General features: G+C 42.5%; 1 protein-coding gene across 2 annotated transcripts in view; it reads right to left on the reverse strand.

Annotated features, from left to right (window-relative positions):
* Window positions 1–322: 322 nt before the first annotated feature.
* Window positions 323–20,576, reverse strand: part of mta2 (metastasis associated 1 family, member 2) — a 38,549-nt gene continuing 18,295 nt past the window's right edge. The window contains exons 3-18 of one of the 2 annotated variants that reach the window (XM_023423846.2): window positions 20,133–20,226; window positions 12,002–12,119; window positions 10,582–10,645; window positions 10,335–10,452; window positions 10,103–10,205; window positions 9,387–9,486; window positions 7,163–7,351; window positions 6,998–7,072; window positions 6,845–6,903; window positions 6,649–6,749; window positions 5,134–5,273; window positions 4,819–5,044; window positions 4,625–4,714; window positions 4,424–4,542; window positions 4,117–4,259; window positions 323–2,981 (exon numbers count right to left, since the gene is read on the reverse strand). In XM_023423846.2, the coding sequence (XP_023279614.1) occupies window positions 2,828–2,981; window positions 4,117–4,259; window positions 4,424–4,542; window positions 4,625–4,714; window positions 4,819–5,044; window positions 5,134–5,273; window positions 6,649–6,749; window positions 6,845–6,903; window positions 6,998–7,072; window positions 7,163–7,351; window positions 9,387–9,486; window positions 10,103–10,205; window positions 10,335–10,452; window positions 10,582–10,645; window positions 12,002–12,119; window positions 20,133–20,226 (1,893 nt within the window). In that variant the 3' untranslated portion in view covers window positions 323–2,827. Of the gene's footprint in view, window positions 2,982–4,116; window positions 4,260–4,423; window positions 4,543–4,624; window positions 4,715–4,818; window positions 5,048–5,133; window positions 5,274–6,648; window positions 6,750–6,844; window positions 6,904–6,997; window positions 7,073–7,162; window positions 7,352–9,386; window positions 9,487–10,102; window positions 10,206–10,334; window positions 10,453–10,581; window positions 10,646–12,001; window positions 12,120–20,132; window positions 20,227–20,576 lie in introns of both variants that reach the window. The other variant, XM_023423845.2, reaches the window with a different exon arrangement.

A 20,576-nucleotide genomic window follows, 5' to 3' on the forward strand; every position in this document is an offset into this window, starting at 1 on the left:
GACAAACATTTTCTGCTGGGGTAAACAGAGCTGAGAGGTTGGATGCTGTTTCTTGTTTCTCCATTTGTTTTTATTATGAAGAAAGTCTAAATTACCCAGAATTCATTGTACCACAGTCCGGTTTAAGACATTAAATTGCTTTGTGCAACAGATGGATTTAGACCTGTATTTGTTGTATCTAAGACAACACACACACTAAATTTTCTCTTAGAATAAAGTAGATGTACAAGACTTTTGTCTAAAGTTAGAAGAATGAATTAATCTAGGAAATAGTTAGTAGAGGACTTGGACTCTGGTCAACACAGTCAAGAAAAACCTCTCATTGACCACAAAGAAAAAAAAATTCTTTATTTCTTTTCTTATCAAGATACATTAAAGGATACAGAGACATTGGAATAAAAAACACTTGAGAAAAACTTTCAATTGTAGCATGTTTGTCTCTCCACCATACAAAAATCAGCACCCCTCCCTTTTCAATGTCGCCCCTGGTTCAAACAACCAGCCCACCCCCACCCCAATGAAGGAGAGCAATGTTTCACATGTACAGTAGCCTGTTAGAGCCATCTCCACAGTCATGGAGCAGAATTACACATTTTAGATGTAAAAAAGTTCCAATATGCCAGTTTCACTTTACACAGATTAGTATTTGCTACAAATTCAACACTTCAATTTCTTTCTTTTTTTTTGAGAAATATTACAAAGCCCACATTGGGACCAGACTTGCTTATAAACCCAGTGTAACCTCTCACTGCTGTGGCTGAGGGACACAGGAATTATAATTATCCAATTAACAACTTCCTTTAAGTACTTACCCTTTCATAATGGTATAAACAGGGGGAACTCAAACAAACAAAGCAAATGAAAGCACATGTCGAGACAGCTAGATTCCTTTCACATGGTCAACCAATCAGAAACGTCGCATCTCTTCTGCATCATCAACATTTACAGAAGAGAGTTAAGGCCATGTGAAAAAAAAAGTTCTGAATGAATCAACATTTGGAGAAAAACTTAAACCTCAGACTCTTTCATTTTTTTTTATTTCAGAACTCATTTTTTGGCCCTAATTGTCTTCCGTACATTTACATATTGCTGCTTCATTAACAGACTTTCATCGACTGAGCAGTGACATAACCGCGTCAGCTTCATTCAGACCAAACAAACACTACACTGTCAGAGATGCTGGGACTTGAGTCTAACATCACCTCAGGGCTTCTCCACATTATGGCTTCACACAGTTTGGATTCAAAGTCACCTCAAAGCCAAACGTGTTCTCTCATCACCGCCGGTAACTCCACGGGTAACCACAGTCATTTGAATGTCATCAAACACAACATGGTCCTTCCTACACTGTGAACCTACAGATACCCCCCCCCCCCCGGCTCCAGACTGTTCAGACTCGCCGGGGTTCAGGTGAAGGTGACTGTGGCGTTCAAGCGACAGGAAATGCATTAAAAACCCCACTGTGATGCGTCATGAAGGAGGACGCGGTGTGGAAGTTTAATAGTCACAAAACTATCAAGTGAGCACAAAACAAATCTGAACTGTGAAGTCATGATCAACCTCTGGAGTCAGTAAACGCACCATAATCCTGACTTTAAACATCTCACTGTTCAACTTGGTGCATTTTTCACTTGTTTGACGACAGTTAATCATTTTCAAGATTCAGTTGAGGCTAAAGAGACAATAAGGCCTTTTGAATGCAGGAAAATAACCTGATCAGAACTGAAATGATTAATCTATTGATCAATTACAAAATAAATCTGAACATTATGACTTATTATTAATTTAAAGGTGACGTATTCAGGTTTTCTCTGCTGCCAAAAGTGTTTTTGTGTGGTAGAGGTGACGGTTAGAATACAGACTGGATGCTACAGTGCTTCACTATCTCAAAGTTCCCCTTATGAGACGGGATTGGCCTGGGCTAGCTAGTTAGCATGCTAACTTTAGTAGAGGAAAATAAGCGGTAGAAACAGAAGACATTACTTAGATCTAACAGTCCAGTCTCTCACCGACTCAGAACATGGAGCACACTCTGCGTTTAATCCTGTTCTGCACTCACATCTGTCCCAAACCTCGACTTCCGCACCTCTCGAGTTGTTTTGTGCTCACTCCGTATTTCTGACACTGAGGAACTTCCATACGACGGGGGACACAGATAGGATGAAGCTCCTCACTGATGATGGGAAAGTTACAGAGTAAAATGGCGGCAGACGGATCAAACACATCAGATTCTTCCTGCCTGAACAGAGTGGAACAGCGTCTGAGTGAATCTTCACCTCAAATCAAATTAGACCGTCTACCTGCTACAGGTGTCTCATGTGGTCTCCTTCCTCCAGCTCCTCACACACTGTGGGTGTCACCCCGTAAATGATGCATATATTTACACAAAGATAGCGACATGGAGGAACAGTGTGCTTTATCACCATTGTTTTAGGATGAGAAATATCTTGATTTAAATTACACATTTAAAAACAGGCGGCTTTAAAAAGGGAGAAAATGATTCAGGATCTGGAATAAAATACTACGAAGCCCAGAGTGTCAGTGTGTGATGTGTGTGTCTGCTCATTCTACATGATGGAAATGTACAGTCATTTAAGTGTATGTGTGTATGTGTGTGTGTGTGTGTGTGTGTGTGTGTTGGACACATCAACTTTTGGGAAGCAACAGAGGACTAAAGAAAAATGACACTGAAAAGAGGGAAATAAAAAAACTACTGGTATGGCGAACTGTGCTGCCTGTAACTGACGGCCTGAGCACAGACCCTCCCCAACTCCCCCCCCTGACCCCATGTCCTGATAAAAGACCCCCCCGTCCATCATCCTCCCCTTCAGTCCTCCAGGACGATGGGTTCGCTGGTGCTGGAAGGGAGCAGGGGCATGGCCAGGGAGCGGGGGGGAGGCGGCAGCTTGATCCGGACCAGGAGGTGAGGTTTCCTCGCCGCCCGGCGCATCTCTGACTGGGTCAGATGTTTCCTCAGAGCCCTGAGAGAGAGAGAGAGAGAGAGAGAGAGAGAGAGAGAGAGAGAGAGAGCGAGAGAGAGAGAGAGAGAGACACACACACATGAAGCTACACATCAACAAGGCACAGAGGAGGAGCTGCAGGAATCTGATCACACTGGGTACTAATATCTGTCTCTAAGACCAGGGGTCAGATGCGTAAATGATGCGTACACACAAAAATCATGCGTACACATAAAGTGGTATTCATAAAAACAGGATATTCCTTTGACCTGCGTACACATGGTTTTCCAAAGTGATCCATGTTACAGTGAAGTGGAAATACTAAATCAGAGACACGTAATTTAACACAAAATAAAATAACAGACTTCACGGAGCTTCATTCATTATCATGATTCTAAGTTTTACTGTTTACACAGCAATAACAATTGAACAATCATAAACAGAACTAATGTTTGTGCTCAATGTTTCCTTCAGCATCGTTTAATGTTCTTATTCTTCATTGTGTAACTGTTTCATACTATTAGAATATTGACTGATCAGTGTTGGAGCCTCATTAAGACTCTCTGGTCCCAATAAACTTTACATTAGAGTAATTGTACTAAAGTAAACTGATGAACGTTTGTACCTGTTTCACAATCAGTGAAATTCTTTTTCTCCTCTTCCTTCTGTGTCTGATCACTTGTGGTGGAGACAAACTGACTGATTATTGATGGCTGATCGTGGGAGTGGAAATGAGGCTCGTGCACATGCGCCCGAGTTCTCAACGAGTGAGATTTATAAAGTGGAACCATGCGCACACATGGCTTTATAATCCTGCTGAAAAGAATGTGTGTGTATGTTTCTGGTTTTGTGCGACACGTAGTTTCAGTCATGAATCTACACTGAGTTTTATGCATCTGGGATATGAGCTCAAACAGTGATGAGTTTATTTCAGCTGATTAGTTTTTATGAAGTGAACTGTTTGGATGATAGCTGACCAGCTGTTGACCCCGGACCAGGTCAGAAGCAGCTTTCAAACAGGTGGCTCAGACTACTGTTTTCACAGGTGGCAGCAATGAATTTGGTGAATACAATGTTATTATAACTGATGATCTGGACCTGCTTTCTTTCTTTTCACCTGCATCTGTTGCTTCAAGAACGAGACAGTGAGACGTACCTGGTGTCCTTCGTAGCCACAAACACCACGGGGTTGGGAGCCTCCCCCTGGCTCACCTTCTGCCGCTTGATGACCGACTGGGAAGTGGTTCTCATACCTGAGGTGTACGGCCTCCCATTGGCTGGGTAGGGCACCCCTGAAGCCTGTGAGTCAATAAAACACCAAGACAGTTAATCACTCAAAGGCCAGAGAGGGAGAGAGAGAGTGCAGCCTCATGAGAGGAGAGAAGACACATCAAATTTAACATTTCTGTGTACTGTGTGTGTGTGTGTGTGTGTGTGTGTGTGTGTGTGTGCGGAGTACTGACGCTGTCAAAGCCTCTCTTTCCCAGCAGGCTCTGGCCCACTCGGGGCTGGCTGGCCTGGTTCCTGTTGATGGGGGTTGGGGGTCCTCTGGATGCCTTCAGTTTCAGAGGAGCAGAGATGGCTGCAGGGACACAACAGAAGATGATCAGAGGAAGAAGAAGCAGTTTGTGGAGAGCAGTGATGGTCACATGACGTGTTCTCACCTAAATCCTTCACGATGGCGGCCAGTGACTGTCGAGGCACCACTTTGCTCTTCAGAGGAGTTTTTGTGGCTTTGGGCAGACGGATCATACCTGAGGAAACACACACGTCCTGTCACACACCTGGTCTCTGTCATTTACAGTCACTACATTATTCGAAACACAGCTGAGAGCTCTGTGGGGGTGTGTGTACATACACTCGGCCTTGACGGCGTTGGCGTTGATGGAGGCGTAGGGTCGTCGTGCCGCACGGCGAGGCTGCAGGATGTCCTCACAGACCCGCCGGGCGATGCGGGTCAGCTTGGTGGTCTGCAGGATGAACGTCTGACGGTTTTTGGCCAGCAGCTTCGCTCGCCCCTCGTTGCGGGTGAACGGCGACATGCCCTGCACCTCCTGGCGTGTCATGTGACCGCGGGGGCCTGACTCCTGGTCAGAGGGGACGGAGGACACTGCTTTTAACTGATATAAAACAAGATGTAAGGCCAGGTCTGACTGTAAGAGACGAGACTTACTGAGCCTCCTCTGGCAGCGCCCTCCAGCTGTGTGGGGGTCTTCAGGCCTCCATACTTCTTCCAGTAGATCCAGCAGGAGGCGCACAGTCTGCACTGCATGTTGGGAGGCCCCCAGGCGTACCACTGAGGAGACTGGGCCGCTGGTGAAAGGGAAAGTGTGTTCAGAGGCAGAAACTGGACTGATGAACAGACTGATGACACTTTGTCTTTTACACTGCATTAGTATCTGAAGTGACACGGTGAAGTCTGCAGCTTCAATCTGCGGTCGGCACAGAGAGGAAGTAACTACTGAACAGCGAACATGATGATATATATATATATATATACTCTCATACAGTTACAGTCACAACAGCACAATGAGCACAACAAGCAATGTCTTTCTATAGGTGACAGTTGTTAACATGTGCTTCACTGCCAGGGCCCCAGAGTGCGACGTTTTCATTGCTCGCACCGGTGGACCTGACAATTAGCAGGTACCTCTGTGTGTGTCGTGTTATTTTATTCCCACCCGCCTCTACTCTGCCTCTAATTGGCTCTGACACTGACATTCTTTTTTGCACCAGTGGAAAAGGGGCTTTAGTTTTACCACAGGAATTATCCTGCACCTTATTTGATCAAAACCTGAACTTATAATCTTTCAAATCTCTGACATGTGACAGCCAATAAAAATAAAAATATAAAAGTAACAATAAAAGCAGCTCAGGATCAGAACTGTTTCCTCACAGATGGCAGTGTCTCAGATCACCTGATCACACCTGTGATTCAGTCAGTCACTTTGTTTTATATCTGAGCTTCGTTTACATCAGTTTGTGGCGATTTGCAAAGTTAAATAGAACTAGTTTTTTATTTAGAAAGATTTTGATCGATGCAGTTCTGGTGTTTTTCCTGTGTGTATATGTGTGTGTTTGTGTGAGTGTGTGTGAGTGTGCGTATATGTGTGAGTGATTGTGTGTGCGTGAGTGTGTGTGTGCATGTATATGTATGAAAGAGTGTGTGTGCATGCATGCATATGTGTGAGTGTGTGTGTATGTATGTGTGAGTGTGTGTGTGCATATGTGTGAGTGCGCGCATGCGTGTGTGTGTGTGAGTGCATGTATATGTATGAGAGTGTGCACGTGTGTGTGCCTGCATGCATATGTGTGAGTGCGTGCGTGCATGCGTGTGAGCGTGTGTATTTGTGTGAGTGTGTGTGTGTATCTGTGTGAGTGTGTGCGCACCTGTGTGAGCATATGTGTGAGTGAGTGTGTGTTTGCGTGCGTGTATATGTGTGAGACTGTGTGTGTGTGTGTGTGCATATGTGAGTGTGTGTGTGCATATGTGTGAGTGCGTGCAAGTGTGTGTGAGCGTGCGTGTGTGTGCGTGAGTGTGTGTGTGTGCACGTATATGTATGAGAGAGTGTGCGCATGCATGCGTATGTGTGAGTGTGTGCATGTGTGTATATGTGTGAGACTGTGTGTGTGTGTGTGTGTGTGTGTGTGTGTGTGTGTGTGTGTGTGTGTGTGCGTGTGTACTTACTGTGGCAGCTCTCACAGCTCAGTCCTTTCTGAAAACCTGCTGCCCCGTTCATCCCAGGCTTACTGCCAGGAACCATGATCTGGTTGGGGTTGGGTTTGGTGCTGGTGAGGGAGGGGAGGGGAACAGACAGAGTCATTATGAGAGCAGCTCTAACTGAGCGCAGGTATCTGGTGCAGCAGCTGACAGTGATACTCACTAGGTGGGGATGTACACCTGCTTCAGTTTGCTGTCTGCCTCTGCTGCTTTTAGTCGTTTCTGACAGAAAGAAAACATTTTGGCTTCATCAGGAACTCGAGACAAACAGACAGTCTAAATGCTTTATGGTGGTTTGAGGCTGTGGTTCTTCTACCTGTTGGATGTAGCGGTCGGTGGTCTTCCACATGTAGTAGAACTGGACCACGCTGGCTAGAGACTTCCAGGGTAACTGAGGGAGTAAACAGGATGTCTACAGTTACACTACAGTTTACAGCAGAGTTTAAAATGTGAGAATCTGACATCAGCAGTAGTAACTTACGAAGTCTTGGCGAATGTCGTTGAAGTCTTTGCCGTATTTCTCTAGAGCCTCTTCGAATAGCATGGCCTCCGAGGCGCTCCACTCCTCCATCTCGTCACGGCACAGCACGGGACCCCCCTGAGGGACCAGGGTGGACATGGCCTTGGCCAGGTCATAGTTGTTCTTCTGCAACGTGTCCATAGCGTGGAACTGGCGGCAGAGAGGAGGTGCAAACAAACGTTAGAGCTTCTTCATCATCAACATCATCATCATCATCATCATCATCATCATCACCACCACAGAGGGACGTGATGTTAGCGTTAGAGGTTTGTCATTTGATTTCACCCACACAGGAAGGAGCCACATGACCACCCAGCTCCACATACAGTAATATACCACTCCTGTGTAGAGGGAGGGGCCTGTCAGTGTTGGGCCTCGTCAGTAAAAAAAGCTCTACAAGGTTTCCTGTGTCAGTTTGAGGCATCTTGATTTAAATATAACACCACGAACTAATCTGAAAACCAGATCACATCAGAGTCCCTTTACAGGGCGGGGTAATATAAATATAAACACTGATCATGTTACAAAAAGTCCTTGAAAAAACTGAGAAACTTTGATGTTGATGGGGTCACAGTCACTGCATTGACACAAAGTTTCTAATTTTATAGAACAGACATCCTGAAAAAGGGAGGACTGGAGGAGTCGGACAAATAAACAGCATGATGTGGTTTTTGTGTCAGAAGTCAAAAAGTTCAGAAAGGACAGAGTAGAGAGGACAGAGGAGATAGGAGGACTCCCACTGAGGAAACTTCATCATGTCAGCACAGACAGCCTGAACGAGCTGTGGAGAGTCAGAGTCAGAGGACAGTGATGAGACACTTTGTCTTCTTAAAGTCCTGATATGAGACACAGCAGATGAGTTCGTCCCAAACAGGACAGGGCTACAAACACAGGCTTTTTCCAGCACAGAGAATGATGAAGCTGCTGCCTCTAGTTCTCCACAAACTCTGACAGGTGTCTTCATGGAAAACACTATTTTCTAAGAGTGGATCTCTGTCATCTGTAACTGCAGTTACAGCGTCACGCCATGTGGCGGCACTGTGTTGTAATCAGCACAGTGCACCAGGAAAGCTGCTGCCAAAACTGCTGAAGAGGAAGGAAAGAGCCACAATTATCCTCAAGGAATTTCCTCCAAAGATCATCTCTCAGTTCTTGTGATATTTCATCACCGGTCAAACACTGAATTATTGTTGAATAGTTTTTTTGTTCGTCCCAGTTTGTTAAAAAGGTTTCTAAATAAATGTTCACATGCCAATCAGTGATGACTTAAAGGTGAGTTCACGAGGAGGAGAACCTGAGGACAGACGTCACCTGATCATTGCAGGCAGGTGAAACATAATAATTCATGTTGTGAAAAATGCACAAGGTGACATCTAAACTGTTACAGTTTAATGTCCTTTGGGAAAATTCATCAGGATTCCCTAGAACTAAAGTATGTAGCTGGTAAATGTGTTTATTTGAGCCAGTTGAAGGCTCAGCTCACAAGCACGGATAAACACCTCCACCTCATTTACAGCAGAAAAAATGTATGTTATAAAGTAATCTGAAAATCTGTGTCAATAAAGATGGAAACCAAGTTTATTCTCTAAAGTCTCAATCTCAACCACCACCAACCAGACCATCTGTCAGACAAACACCTCAGCAACAAATTGTAGCATACCATGTACCATCACTCCATGACATGTTCTTTATACCAGTAAAAAAAACATGGTCCTGATAGAAACTGTCAAAATAACAAAATAAGCAACACAAGGTCAGAGCTCTCCGACCGTCAACATTTCACTCTGCAGGTTTTCAACCTGATACAACTGAACGTTTCAGGTTGTAGTTGTATTTTGTTTTTCATGTTGCTCGGCCCTGGGCATCAGATTAACTAATAATTCAGGATGTGATATTATGAAATTGACAATTAATCTAATTCTGTGCAGCAAATTAACAAAGCATGAACCTGAAGCACAGAGACACCCCTGCTGTTTGTAATCCTTCATTTAACTCTACATCATGTACTAATGTTGATGGTGAACTAATCTGACAGTTTTTATACGAGAAATGTTATTTACTGTTGTTAACTATCAAGAAATGATACAAGAAGGTTCTTGTAATATAGTATGGAAAATGGAACACACACACACACGCGCACACACACACACACACACACACACACACAGGCAGTCAGTAGTCTCACCAGTGTGATGTCTCTGGAGGCTGCGGCTGCACTCATGTGGAGACTGGGCTGACGGATGGAGCTGCTGCAGTCCAGGGCCCGAGCAAACGTCCCCACAGCTCTGAAACAAACACACACTGGTCACCATCACTGACCTGTTTGAACTACAGCTACAACATAACTACTGTTTCTATGGTGATGTGTACAGTGTTATTGAGGGTTCTTTAAATCACCACTAGGTGGAGTGTTTTGTTAAATGACCAATTTCTGTGCAGCAGGATGATTCTGGCCAAAAACAAACTTCCTATAGACAAACATGCTGCACCATCAAAAACTATTAATACTAAATATTCAAATGTATCTGTGGTAATGTGATCAATGTTATATACCCTGTACTGAACTTGAATCTGATCATTATGATCATTATGTCCAGGGCAGACCTCTGTATGAAATTAGTAACTGACTTTTTGCTGACACCTGGACATGTGGACTGGAGGAGGTGGGAATGGAACCACTGCCCTCCGATTGGTGGATGACCCGCTCCACCTCCTGACACCTGACGTCATATGAACCATGATAATTTTTTTATTTTGCCATGAGAGATGATCAAACTTGTTAATTCATGCGTTTTCTCTAGAAAAGCTGCCCTGCTGACAGCTGAGTCAGACGTCGTCATGGCAACTGGATCTAGAGATGATGAGGATGCAGCTGGGTGACAGATGGCAGGGAGGCGTTACCTTGCCACCACAAGAAACTGGTCGATCTGAGGGTCTTTGAGCTGGTTGTTGGGGTCCCACACCTTGGTCTCCAGCTTCTCGTGGACCCGGTTATCTGATTCACCTGAGACAAGGAGAAACCGGTTTCAAAATCACCTACTGAACTCTGTACTGTCTCTGTTTTTTTATGGGAGGAAGTAATGACTGAACTCAGGAAACATTTGTTTGCTTTCTCTCTTTTTCTCCTGCTCACCCTCAGCTAGCTTGTCGGGGATCTCTGCCTGGTACTTGGAGCCCACACGGATCTCGCCCTGGTCCGCCAGCAAGGTCTTCTGGACCGGGTCGAACACCAGCGAGTAGAAGAAACAGTCCTAGACAGAACATACAACAACAAAGATCAATAACAAAGTATTTCTCTTTGTACAGTAAAAGAGTACAAACAGAGAATAAATGGCACCCAGAGTGATTCACTGATGAAGGATGAACAGATGGCGTCTCACCTCCTTCTCCAGGTAGCCCGCCAAGACGTCTGTTTCATTGAGGAGGGTGACATTACATTTCCCCCTGAGGAGACAATGAGGAGCAGTCAGAGACCAGGACGTCCAGGATTGAGACTATTACAGAGGCTGTCCACATTTTCAGAAGGTGGACAAAGATATTTCATAACACATTGTCACACATACTATGACGGAGTATTAGGGCCACATTTTTCTTCAATGTGGTTGTACATCATCCATGGTACACATAGGCCTAACATTTCTGCTCACTACTAGCAAATCATTAGTTTAAAAATTTAAAAATTCAAGTGCTATAATGTTGCCACAAGCTGCAACCTTAAAAGTGAAAAAAAACTTTGAAAACTGTGGTAGTTTAATATATCTTTGTTTTTTCCTGAAACATTTTCAGCAGAAAATTTGAAATATCTCAATATTGTTTTAGATTAAAGGCAGGGGATGGGTCTCACACACACACACACACACACACACACACACACACACACACACTTAAATGACTGTACATTTCCATCATGTAGAATGAGCAGACACACAGTTCAACACAAGACAACTGTGGAAACTTTCTCATTTCAATAATCTGAATGTTCTGCTCAGCCTGAACTCAAGCAGCTGACTTAAGTCGCCATCTTTGAACACAGCCATTAATGTGTTTGAAGCTTAATTAAGAGTGAGGGAACTTTTGGACTTTTAATTAGAGCATCCCTGAGAGCATTTTTCATGAGGCCCAAAATATGTCATGTTTTATGTCCCTGATTTACCAATTCATGGAAAGCTAAGGGGGAAAAAATGCCCACAATGTTGATTTGATGTGACTGAATAAAGTCTGACTTTGAAAACACAAAGTAAGTAAATAATAAAAAGAATTCTTTCAAATTTAAAAAAAAAATATGATGATTCATCTGTTATTCAGATCACATACTAATAACTTGATCATGAATCTGAAAACAATAATGAGAGTAACATGGAGCCTCAGTGCTGGTACAGCTTTGGTTTGTGTTAATGGTTTTACTGGAGTCAAGGTGACGGAGTCTGTGAGACGAGACTAGACGAGATTAGAGACAGTCGGAGAAATAAGTTGGAGAGTCTCAGCATATGACAGCTGCAGTAGGAAGCTATAACAGATTTAAATTATTTTGGTATCAATAAGAAAAAATTATATCAGAACATCTCTAAATGTTATTACATGACAGAGTCTAGTCCAGTCCAAAGTCTGACCCCCCACTGTGGAATCATCAACAGCTGAAGACGAGGGACAACACCTCCTAAAAAGGAAATAAACGTGACGACCTGTGCAGAACATCACTGCCTTCATGGCGGCAGTGAGGGTCACTGACTGAGCAGTTCAGCTCTGACTGTGTGTGGCAGGTGTCTGGGTTCAGGTCTGTCCTGTCCTGTGGACACGTACCGTATGTGAGTCGCAGGAAGAGATTCGAACTGTCGAGACAGGAAGAGTTCTCTGTGTTTGAGCTGGTGTTTCTGTTGTTCAGCCAGGACCGGCTGCTTCGACTCCTCCTCGAATTCTCCTACAAACACAAACACATCATTGCATCAGAAACACACACATTGATGGTGGTGGTTTATGCAGAAGGTTTGAACAAAGCTATTAAATAAACCCGTAATTGTGGGTCACAGCGTATTTGATTTTTTTTGCCACTTTTTGCTCATATGATTCCCCCACCCCGCTGACCACTGGACCCTTAGCGCCTACAGCAGGTTTACATTAGCCTACACAACTGATGTGTTCACATCTGTAGGAGCTAGCCTGAGTGAAAACATCTGGTGTGGTCATGTTTCCACACATTGACACACGGCTCTTTTTTTGGCCATACTCACTTATACCCCTGTCGTACAGCAGACATGTGGAGGATGTGTGTGTACAAGAAGCATTTTATCCGTGATGGACTCAATTGTACAGACAGTTTTCACACTGGGTGTCAGTTGTAAGTTGGACATGATCTGACAACATATCTAACCCTAATGAAGAGGAGCGTATCCATGGAGGGTCAGCTGTTGCATATTGACCCTTTCAGATAGACCACTAACATGGGCTGTACCAGTGTCACTGTGGCAGTTTGAACAGGGTATTATTTTCTAACAGACCAACAACCCACAAACAGTCTTGTACTGTGCCACCCACAGACTGTAAATAAAGATGGACGCAGCCTCTGAAGAGCGGTTTTGAAGCTCGGAGTGAGCTGCTCCCCCTCCACATCTTGGCAGTGCCTGACTCCGCCCCTAACTCCCAGCTAGTTGAAAAATGTGGAAGGACTGTGTGTTGACATATGTGTGACTGGACAATGCAGATGACGCTGCGCTGCATTGTGTCAAAAGTCATCCAGAAAACTCTCTGCATGTTTGTACACACACATCATTCACGTGTCTGCAAGTGAGTTTGACAAAAAAGACCCCGGTGTCAATGTCAATTGGAGAGGAGGGGTGTGTGTGTTTGTATGTGGAGTGGAGGGAACTGAAAAGCAAAAAAAGTTAAGCGCCAAAGCCAGTGTATCCTTGTGTGGAAAGGCAGACGAATCATCGGAACACACCGTCTGCATCACGCGGCAGCTGCACCGCTGCTACTGCAGCTCTGTGTTTCTTGCCTTGACTTTTATTTACTCTTGTTCAGAGCAAGACACACACACACACACACACACACACACACACACACACACACACACACACACACACACACAGAGCGAGAGCAAAAGAGAGAAAGAGAGAGAGAGAGAGAGAGAGAGAGAGAGAGAGAGAGAGAACCGGTAAAATCCTGCCCTTTGGTTAAAATATCAAATGAAATAAAATGTCTCCTGTCTTTCCATGCAGTTGCTAAAACGGTTAAAAATAAGTTATATATATGTAAACTTTATATATATATTTAGAAATATAAAGTGATATATTTTTTCATGTCTGTGTCATTGTCACATTAAGTCCAGACATTGAAACTATAAGCTAGTGAAAGGTGTCAGTTATATATAATGTTGCTGGTATCATATCAGTATGACTATCAACAAATGTTTCCCTGTCTGTTTTTTGCTGGGAGCGGCTCGTCACGAGTGAAAAACAGGCGAGATGCTGAATCTCTAGATCACACAAAGCATGACAGTGTGTCTCTTTATGTATCAAAGGGTCAAATTATGTATTTATGAAGTTCTACAGAGTAGATTTCAAATGATTGCGATATATCCTGTGTTTCACGATATAACCTAAAAAATACATACTACTATAGTATAATATTACTTTTAGGCCATATTGCCCAGCCCTAAGTTAAAGGATAGGGCAGAGGCAGGTACCTCACCCGGTAGAGTGCGTACCATGAGCTAATGCTGAGTCCGCAGTGGCCTGGGTTTGAGTCTGGCCCAGAACCTATGCTACATGCAGGGCTTAAAGCCTGAGCCTGAAATGTTGTGATACAATAAGTGCTTTGCACCATTTTCCTCTATTCTCTATAAAAGTATGGGCAATGTAAAAGACAACTGTACAATACTGCAATACTATAGCAACGTTTAAGTGTCTCCTTCTGAAAAACAGATAATAACAAGAAATATTGAAGATATAAAATACAGTAGCATTGAAGTGCTTAAAGAACTGGTAAACTGGAGTTTAAAGTGAAATAATCACAAAGGCCACAATCACTTATTTCTTCATTCTTTTTCAGTTGCAAACAAAGAAATTGTGAAGGACAGATCATGTTCAGCAATAAACGTGCACACACGTATTTTATGATTACAGACACGGTCAGTCATTGATGACCGTGTCCGCTGGATCCTACACTGCGAGTGTTGCCAAGACCCGCCCCGCTCTGCTTCTGATTGGCTAGTAAAGTTGGTTAGGTTCTGTGTCTGGTTAGGTTGAGAGCGAGAGCTGGGTCCCTCTCATACAATTTGTAAGTGAACTCTGTTCACCTCGAACATGATATACCACATTCACAACAAATTCCCAGGTGTACTGACTTTTCATTTTTCATTTTTTCTCTCACAGCGTTACCCTGGAGATCCAGCACGGTGCCGGAATACTGTTCATGTCATTCCCTTACTCTCTCTTTCTCCCTTGACTTTACTGTCCATCTCTACTGTCACTGTAGAAATAAAGAAATGCCAAAAGAAATCATCGGGTTTAAAGTTAAAGGATAACAGAAGAGATTTTCACTATTTTTTTTTTTTTCAATGTCAGCATGCAATTTCCCATGCAAAGACCAAAACAACACTGAATGTATCCTGGATACAAAACCTGATCTTTCTGAGCCATAGAGCTCCACTTTTGTCCTAAAGCTAGTAAAAACATATCAATGAGCAACACAGTTACACTGGGTGACATGTTTCTTTATTACAAAAGTTTGTAGTTTGCTTGTTGTTGACAGTAAGAAAAATTAAGAGAACCGACTACGAATGAATAAGGGAGCTGCAGTTAATATTTTGTTAATCCTCTGTTCAGAGTTCAAAGGTCATCAGTTTATCAGGGCAGAGAGAATATTGGTCCTCGGTGATCCGTGGTCTAAGTTCCTGACTTATGATTTTAGACTGTGTACGTGACCTACAATGCAAAGAACCACCAACTCGGTTATTAATGGACTTACTGTAAAACAATGCGACTGTCTCACATTACCATGTGACACCATGTTTCCAGCCAGTAAGAAATGTGAAAAAATTAAGCCATAGGCAGCTATGGCTATGTTTGTGTGTGAGAGAGAGTGTGTGTGTATGTGTGTGCGTGCATATGTGTGTATGTGTGGTCGTCCACTAGATTCCGCATTCCCAATTTCAGGCGGGTGAGTAATTTGTTGCAAGCTGGAGGGGAGGGACTATATCACTCCATCTCTGTGGACTCCGCCCCTGCACTCAGCCACAGGAAACCCTGTCAGTGAGGGCATGAGAGTGAGAGGGAGAGACACAGAAAGAGAGAGAGAGAGAGAGATAGCGAGCGCGAGGGACGGTACCTTTAGCCACACCCCTTTTCTGTTAACCTCTCAACCCCCCTCCCCCCTCCTCCTCCTGTCCAGCTGGTCCCTGCCAGACAAAGTCGGAAACCCTGTGTACCAAACCTGAGGCGCCCATCCCCCCAAACATGTATCCCCAACTCCCTCCACACACACACATGCACGCACGCACGCACAAAAGAAGAAACCACATATACACAGAAGAAGCGACAGGCACTTAAAGCGCACACAGCAAAACAGTAACACACTCCTTGTACAGACAAACACACACACACACACACACACCGACATACACACTTTATTCGCTCTGACAAAGACACAAGGCAAGTCAGAATTAACCCGTTGTATGCTGTGGCCCTCAGGGACAGATCAAGGGCCTTTTGTTCTGCACAAAGAATTGATGTGAGTGTAGAAGGAGAAGGAAGAGGAGGGGAGCAGAGATGGGAAAAAAAAAAAGAGGCAGATAAAGTGAGGTTTAGTACAAATGAGCAGCAGCAGAAAGAGAGAGGCGCCTGTTCACTTCTTCATCACTGACTAAGGATCATAATGTTCTGAGACAGACCTATGGAGAGTAGACCTGAGGAGTGTTTCATAAAGCACAACTGCATTTAAACCAGGATTACTTCAGTAAATCAGGCTTATTTACAAGATACGCTGTTTCATAATAAATAAATGTATATAGTCTGACTTAAGTTAGCTTTAGCTTTATTTCAGGTTACAGTCAATCTACCACACTGAGACAGGTTTCTCCCAAGTTCCTCCCCAGCAGGCCACAGTGTGATGTAACATAAACAGACTGTGAAATGTCACTCTCTGACAGACCACAGACTGCAGTTACAGCGCAGTTATAATGTACAGACTAGAGGCATCTGACGAGTTTTACAGTCAGCTTTTCTACGGGGCTCTGCAGGTGTCATAGTGGGGGAAAAAAAAAGGTAATCTGAGCGCATGAAAAATCATGCTCGCAAAATGAATGATTTAAATCCAAGGATTGTTGCTCTACTAAATTTGCAAATTAGTAATTTTGGTGCATAAATTAATGGAACTTAACATGATATTGTGAAGCTTTGATGTGTTTTTATATTTCAATAGTTTTTTTTAATGATATACAAGTATATAATTGTATTTTATGTTTGAGGTATAATCGATGCTGCCACTAAACAACAGTTCAGCAGGGCAGACTGTGCAAAAACGCAATATTATGAAAAATAAATGGCTTGAAACATCACGATATTCAATATTATCAAATATCAGCCCAATTGTAAATATTACTATATCGTTTAAAGGATATCAAAGATAACATAATATTTTTGCAAAATCCAAAATATGTGCTAATACTTTGAAACAGCCCTGAATTCAAACACCTCATTTACATTAGCTTATTATAGCTAATAGCTTTATTAGTTTATTTTGCACTATTCAGCAATAGATCCATAAGTGTGAAGGCTTAACACATACTACAACACTGAGACTGTGGTTTATAATATTATAAGAAAGGATTTTAAAATTCTGAGAAGGTATCATGGAGGCAGTTATTTTAATAAACAGCAGAATTATACCATTCACACTATAATCTACCAGAAACGTGAGTTTGCATGTGTTTGATCGCACTAGCTAGTTGAACTGTATTGTGGCCAAAGTTGAGACGGATTCAACTTTTTAGTTGGATAACCCTATGTTGGTTACCTTCAGGTAATATAGTTAATTAGGCATAGCAGTGGACAAATGATAAACTGTGTAATTAAAAAAAATAAATTATTATTAATTAGATTCAAAATGTGTTCAGTAGCTGGATACAGCAAAGAAGTGAATCTAAAGGGAGTGCTCAGTCTCTTTAAAAGAATAGAAGCCTCTAACAGGACACGTCAGGGCTGCTAGCAGACACAATGACAACATATTATGAAATTACCACCACTGTATTTAGTCTAATCTCTGACTTGTCTACACATTACCAGAGAACAGACACTAAGCATCCGTGTATATAGCTGGCTACAGCTGAAAAAGCAGCATCAAAGCAGCAAAAAGCATCCATTTTGAGGTGTGTGTGTGTGTGTGTGTGTGTGTGTGTGTGTGTGTGTGTGTGTGTGTGTGTGTGTGTGTGTGAGAGAGTGTGTGTGTAGATGTCTTTGTCTGAAGCACTGCAGCCCAGGAGGAGGGAGGGAGAGCTGGTTATGGTGTTGGGTGGGGGTAATGATTAAATGTGATCAGGCTTCAGTAGTCTGCATGCCATTAGCACCACCCCACTACTACCTCCACCCTCCCACTTCCTTGGCTCTCTGATCACACACAAGACACAGACTGGGCTCAGGCTGATCAGGGTAGGGTGGGGCAGGAACCACATACTGAGACCATATTACTGATTAAGAATATTGGAAATAATAATAATAATTTGTATTTATTTATTCATCATCATCATTATTATTATAATTATTTTGTCTCTCCAAAGTGGCATGAGTGATCATTTTACCAACCAAACCAGATTCACCAGTGTCAGACAGTAAAACCTGAGGCGAAACCTCCCACATGCTTAAAATGAGCTGAGCAGAATAAATTAAATATTGATTAAATGTGTCTGACACATTGAAATAACAGCTGTAGACTACTGACTTTGCACACCTTATTTTTCACAAGATTCTTGATCCAAATACTGGAGGCTCATATGCAGAATGTTCCAGTTTATGAGCTAAACATATTAATATGATATAAATTGAAGTTTTATTGGGAGATTCTGACTCCTGAAACTGATGATACACTGCCTGAGTGGACTGACACTCTGTATAGTTATAGAGTGGCGCTTCTTCACAGATGATCTTTGGTTGAGTACACTGACGAGACAACGGCCAACAGATTTAACTCCAACATCACATGAATACACATTTTATTTTATTGTATTCTAAGTTTGAGGTTTTTAGATAATTATATGATTGCATTTTATGTTTCAGGCGCTTCTTTTTAATATATAATTATATTATTGTATTTTATGTCTCATGTGTAAGAAATGCTGCCACTAAACAGCAGTTCTAGGTTTATTTGTCACATGCCAAGGTACAATGTGCAGTAAGAAGTGAAATGAGGGTTGGACTCAGCAGCAGGGAGACTGTGTAAGACTGCAATATATATTTTTAATATTATGAAAAATACTGCATATAGCGGGAAATTGCTGAAATTTATGTGATGCAATCAACAGATGGGTTTTACTAGAGAAGACTGTTTTGGTTGTTGGAGCTACAGAAACACTAAGTCCATTCTGATTGTACAGTGGTGTTACAGAGTGATTCTTCTTTACCCTATAAATAATCTTTGGCTTAGTACAGACAGCAGTGTTGTGTCAAAGTCCATTCCCCAGCGGCTTGCACAGAACAACTTGGGTCATGGAATTTACGTTAGTTATGTTAGTCAGTTTATTCGGACACTGTAAATTTCACTTGCAGGGAGGAGCCAATTGACATTAGAGCCATTGTTGTACCGCCATCATTATTTGGTCGTATACAGTAATTACTTCAAGGTCACAGTACAAGGATGGCTGCAATCTGGAGGGTTGTGCTCAGCTGTGATTTGGCAGTTCTGCTTTCCTGTTGTACTGGTGTACAGCAAAGCTGTTCATTTCCCTAGTGACGCAATTCCATGCATTGTTTTTCTTCTTAAAGTCCCAGAAGTACATTTCAGTTAAAGCTCACTAAGATTCTCTATCACAGAGAAGTGGGAAGCTGTTGACCGCAGTGATCGTCACCATTTTCTTTCACTTTCTTTCATGTCGTTGAGTTGGACTAAAAATCAACTCTGTGCTTCAAAACAAGATTAATGGGATGTCACCAGGTTCCGCATAAAGTTTGACTTTCCACAGTCACACCACTGGGCGCCTTTTGAGTCTTTCAGTAGTGGTGGACAGAGCCAGCAAGTTTAGTTCACAATGAATGGCACCCTGTCATGTCTGCTATGTCTGTAAAGTCTGTGTGTGTGTGTGTGAATAGGGGGTAATTTTTTTTTAAGGTTTTGTTGCCCCAACAAGATTACAACACTTTAACCAAGCCATGAACGCATAGAGTTGTTTTAGTTTTCTAAAAAAAATAATATAATAACTTGTCTGACAAATTACTAATGAATATGTGTATCTGACAATAAATAATGATTATGGTTTAAGCAAAAGTGACAAACCATCAAGTTTAGAAACTCAGGAATCAATACAACATGTTCACACTGGAGAATAAAGTTATTCCAGACAGAGTTTGTGTGAATTTGAGATCTAATAATAGTTATAACCACTTTAAAGTGGCCTTTTATCAATACATATTGATTTATATAAAGACATTATGAATACAATTTATTACCTAACATGGTGGTAATGAGCAAATGAAGACAGACGGTCCCTTTACACAAACTAGCTTTTAGCATTGAGCCTTAAACAAAAGTGATGGTTTTACATTAACCCTGAAATAGGCCTTGGTGCATTTTACAGCATAAAGCTTAAGAGGTGCTTTGAGGCTTTTATGTGAAACACAATGAGGAACAGGTTCATTACAGGCAGTGAGCCATACCATACCTGCTCTACACAGTCAAAAACAAGAGTGGTGCTGAAAGGAGCTTTGAATCTGTGGTTGCTACTCACTTGCATTGCTGTCAGCCAGAGTGTTGAGGTTCCCCGAGATGTCTCGCCTCCTGAACAGACACACCACCTTTGCCTCCACATTCCCATTGGCTGTCTGTAAGTATAGAGTCAGTGGTTACAGGTTAGCATCATAATGAAGCACTGGGTTACCTTCCTGCCAAAATTCTGAGCTTTTGCTACCCTGACATGGTTAAATTCACTGCTCACACAAACGGTTATTCAGAGGTATTGGAAAGTTACAAACTAAGGTCCAGTGTTATTTACATTTCATACTAATCATTTACAATTCATACTGATTCCATTTTCAGTTTGCTTACCAGATTTCATCAGTTCTGATTCTGACCATATTATTTGTGCATGCCAAAATATATTGCAAGTAAAACCGATAGCGTCTGCCTAACCAATCACTAATCTCAATAGATAGTTTGTACCGGTTAGGGGTTG

This window comes from Seriola lalandi, unplaced genomic scaffold (assembly GCF_002814215.2).
Source record: "Seriola lalandi dorsalis isolate HSWRI2012SDOR001 ecotype SW California unplaced genomic scaffold, Sedor1 jcf7180002054694, whole genome shotgun sequence".
Lineage (NCBI taxonomy): Eukaryota > Metazoa > Chordata > Actinopteri > Carangiformes > Carangidae > Seriola > Seriola lalandi.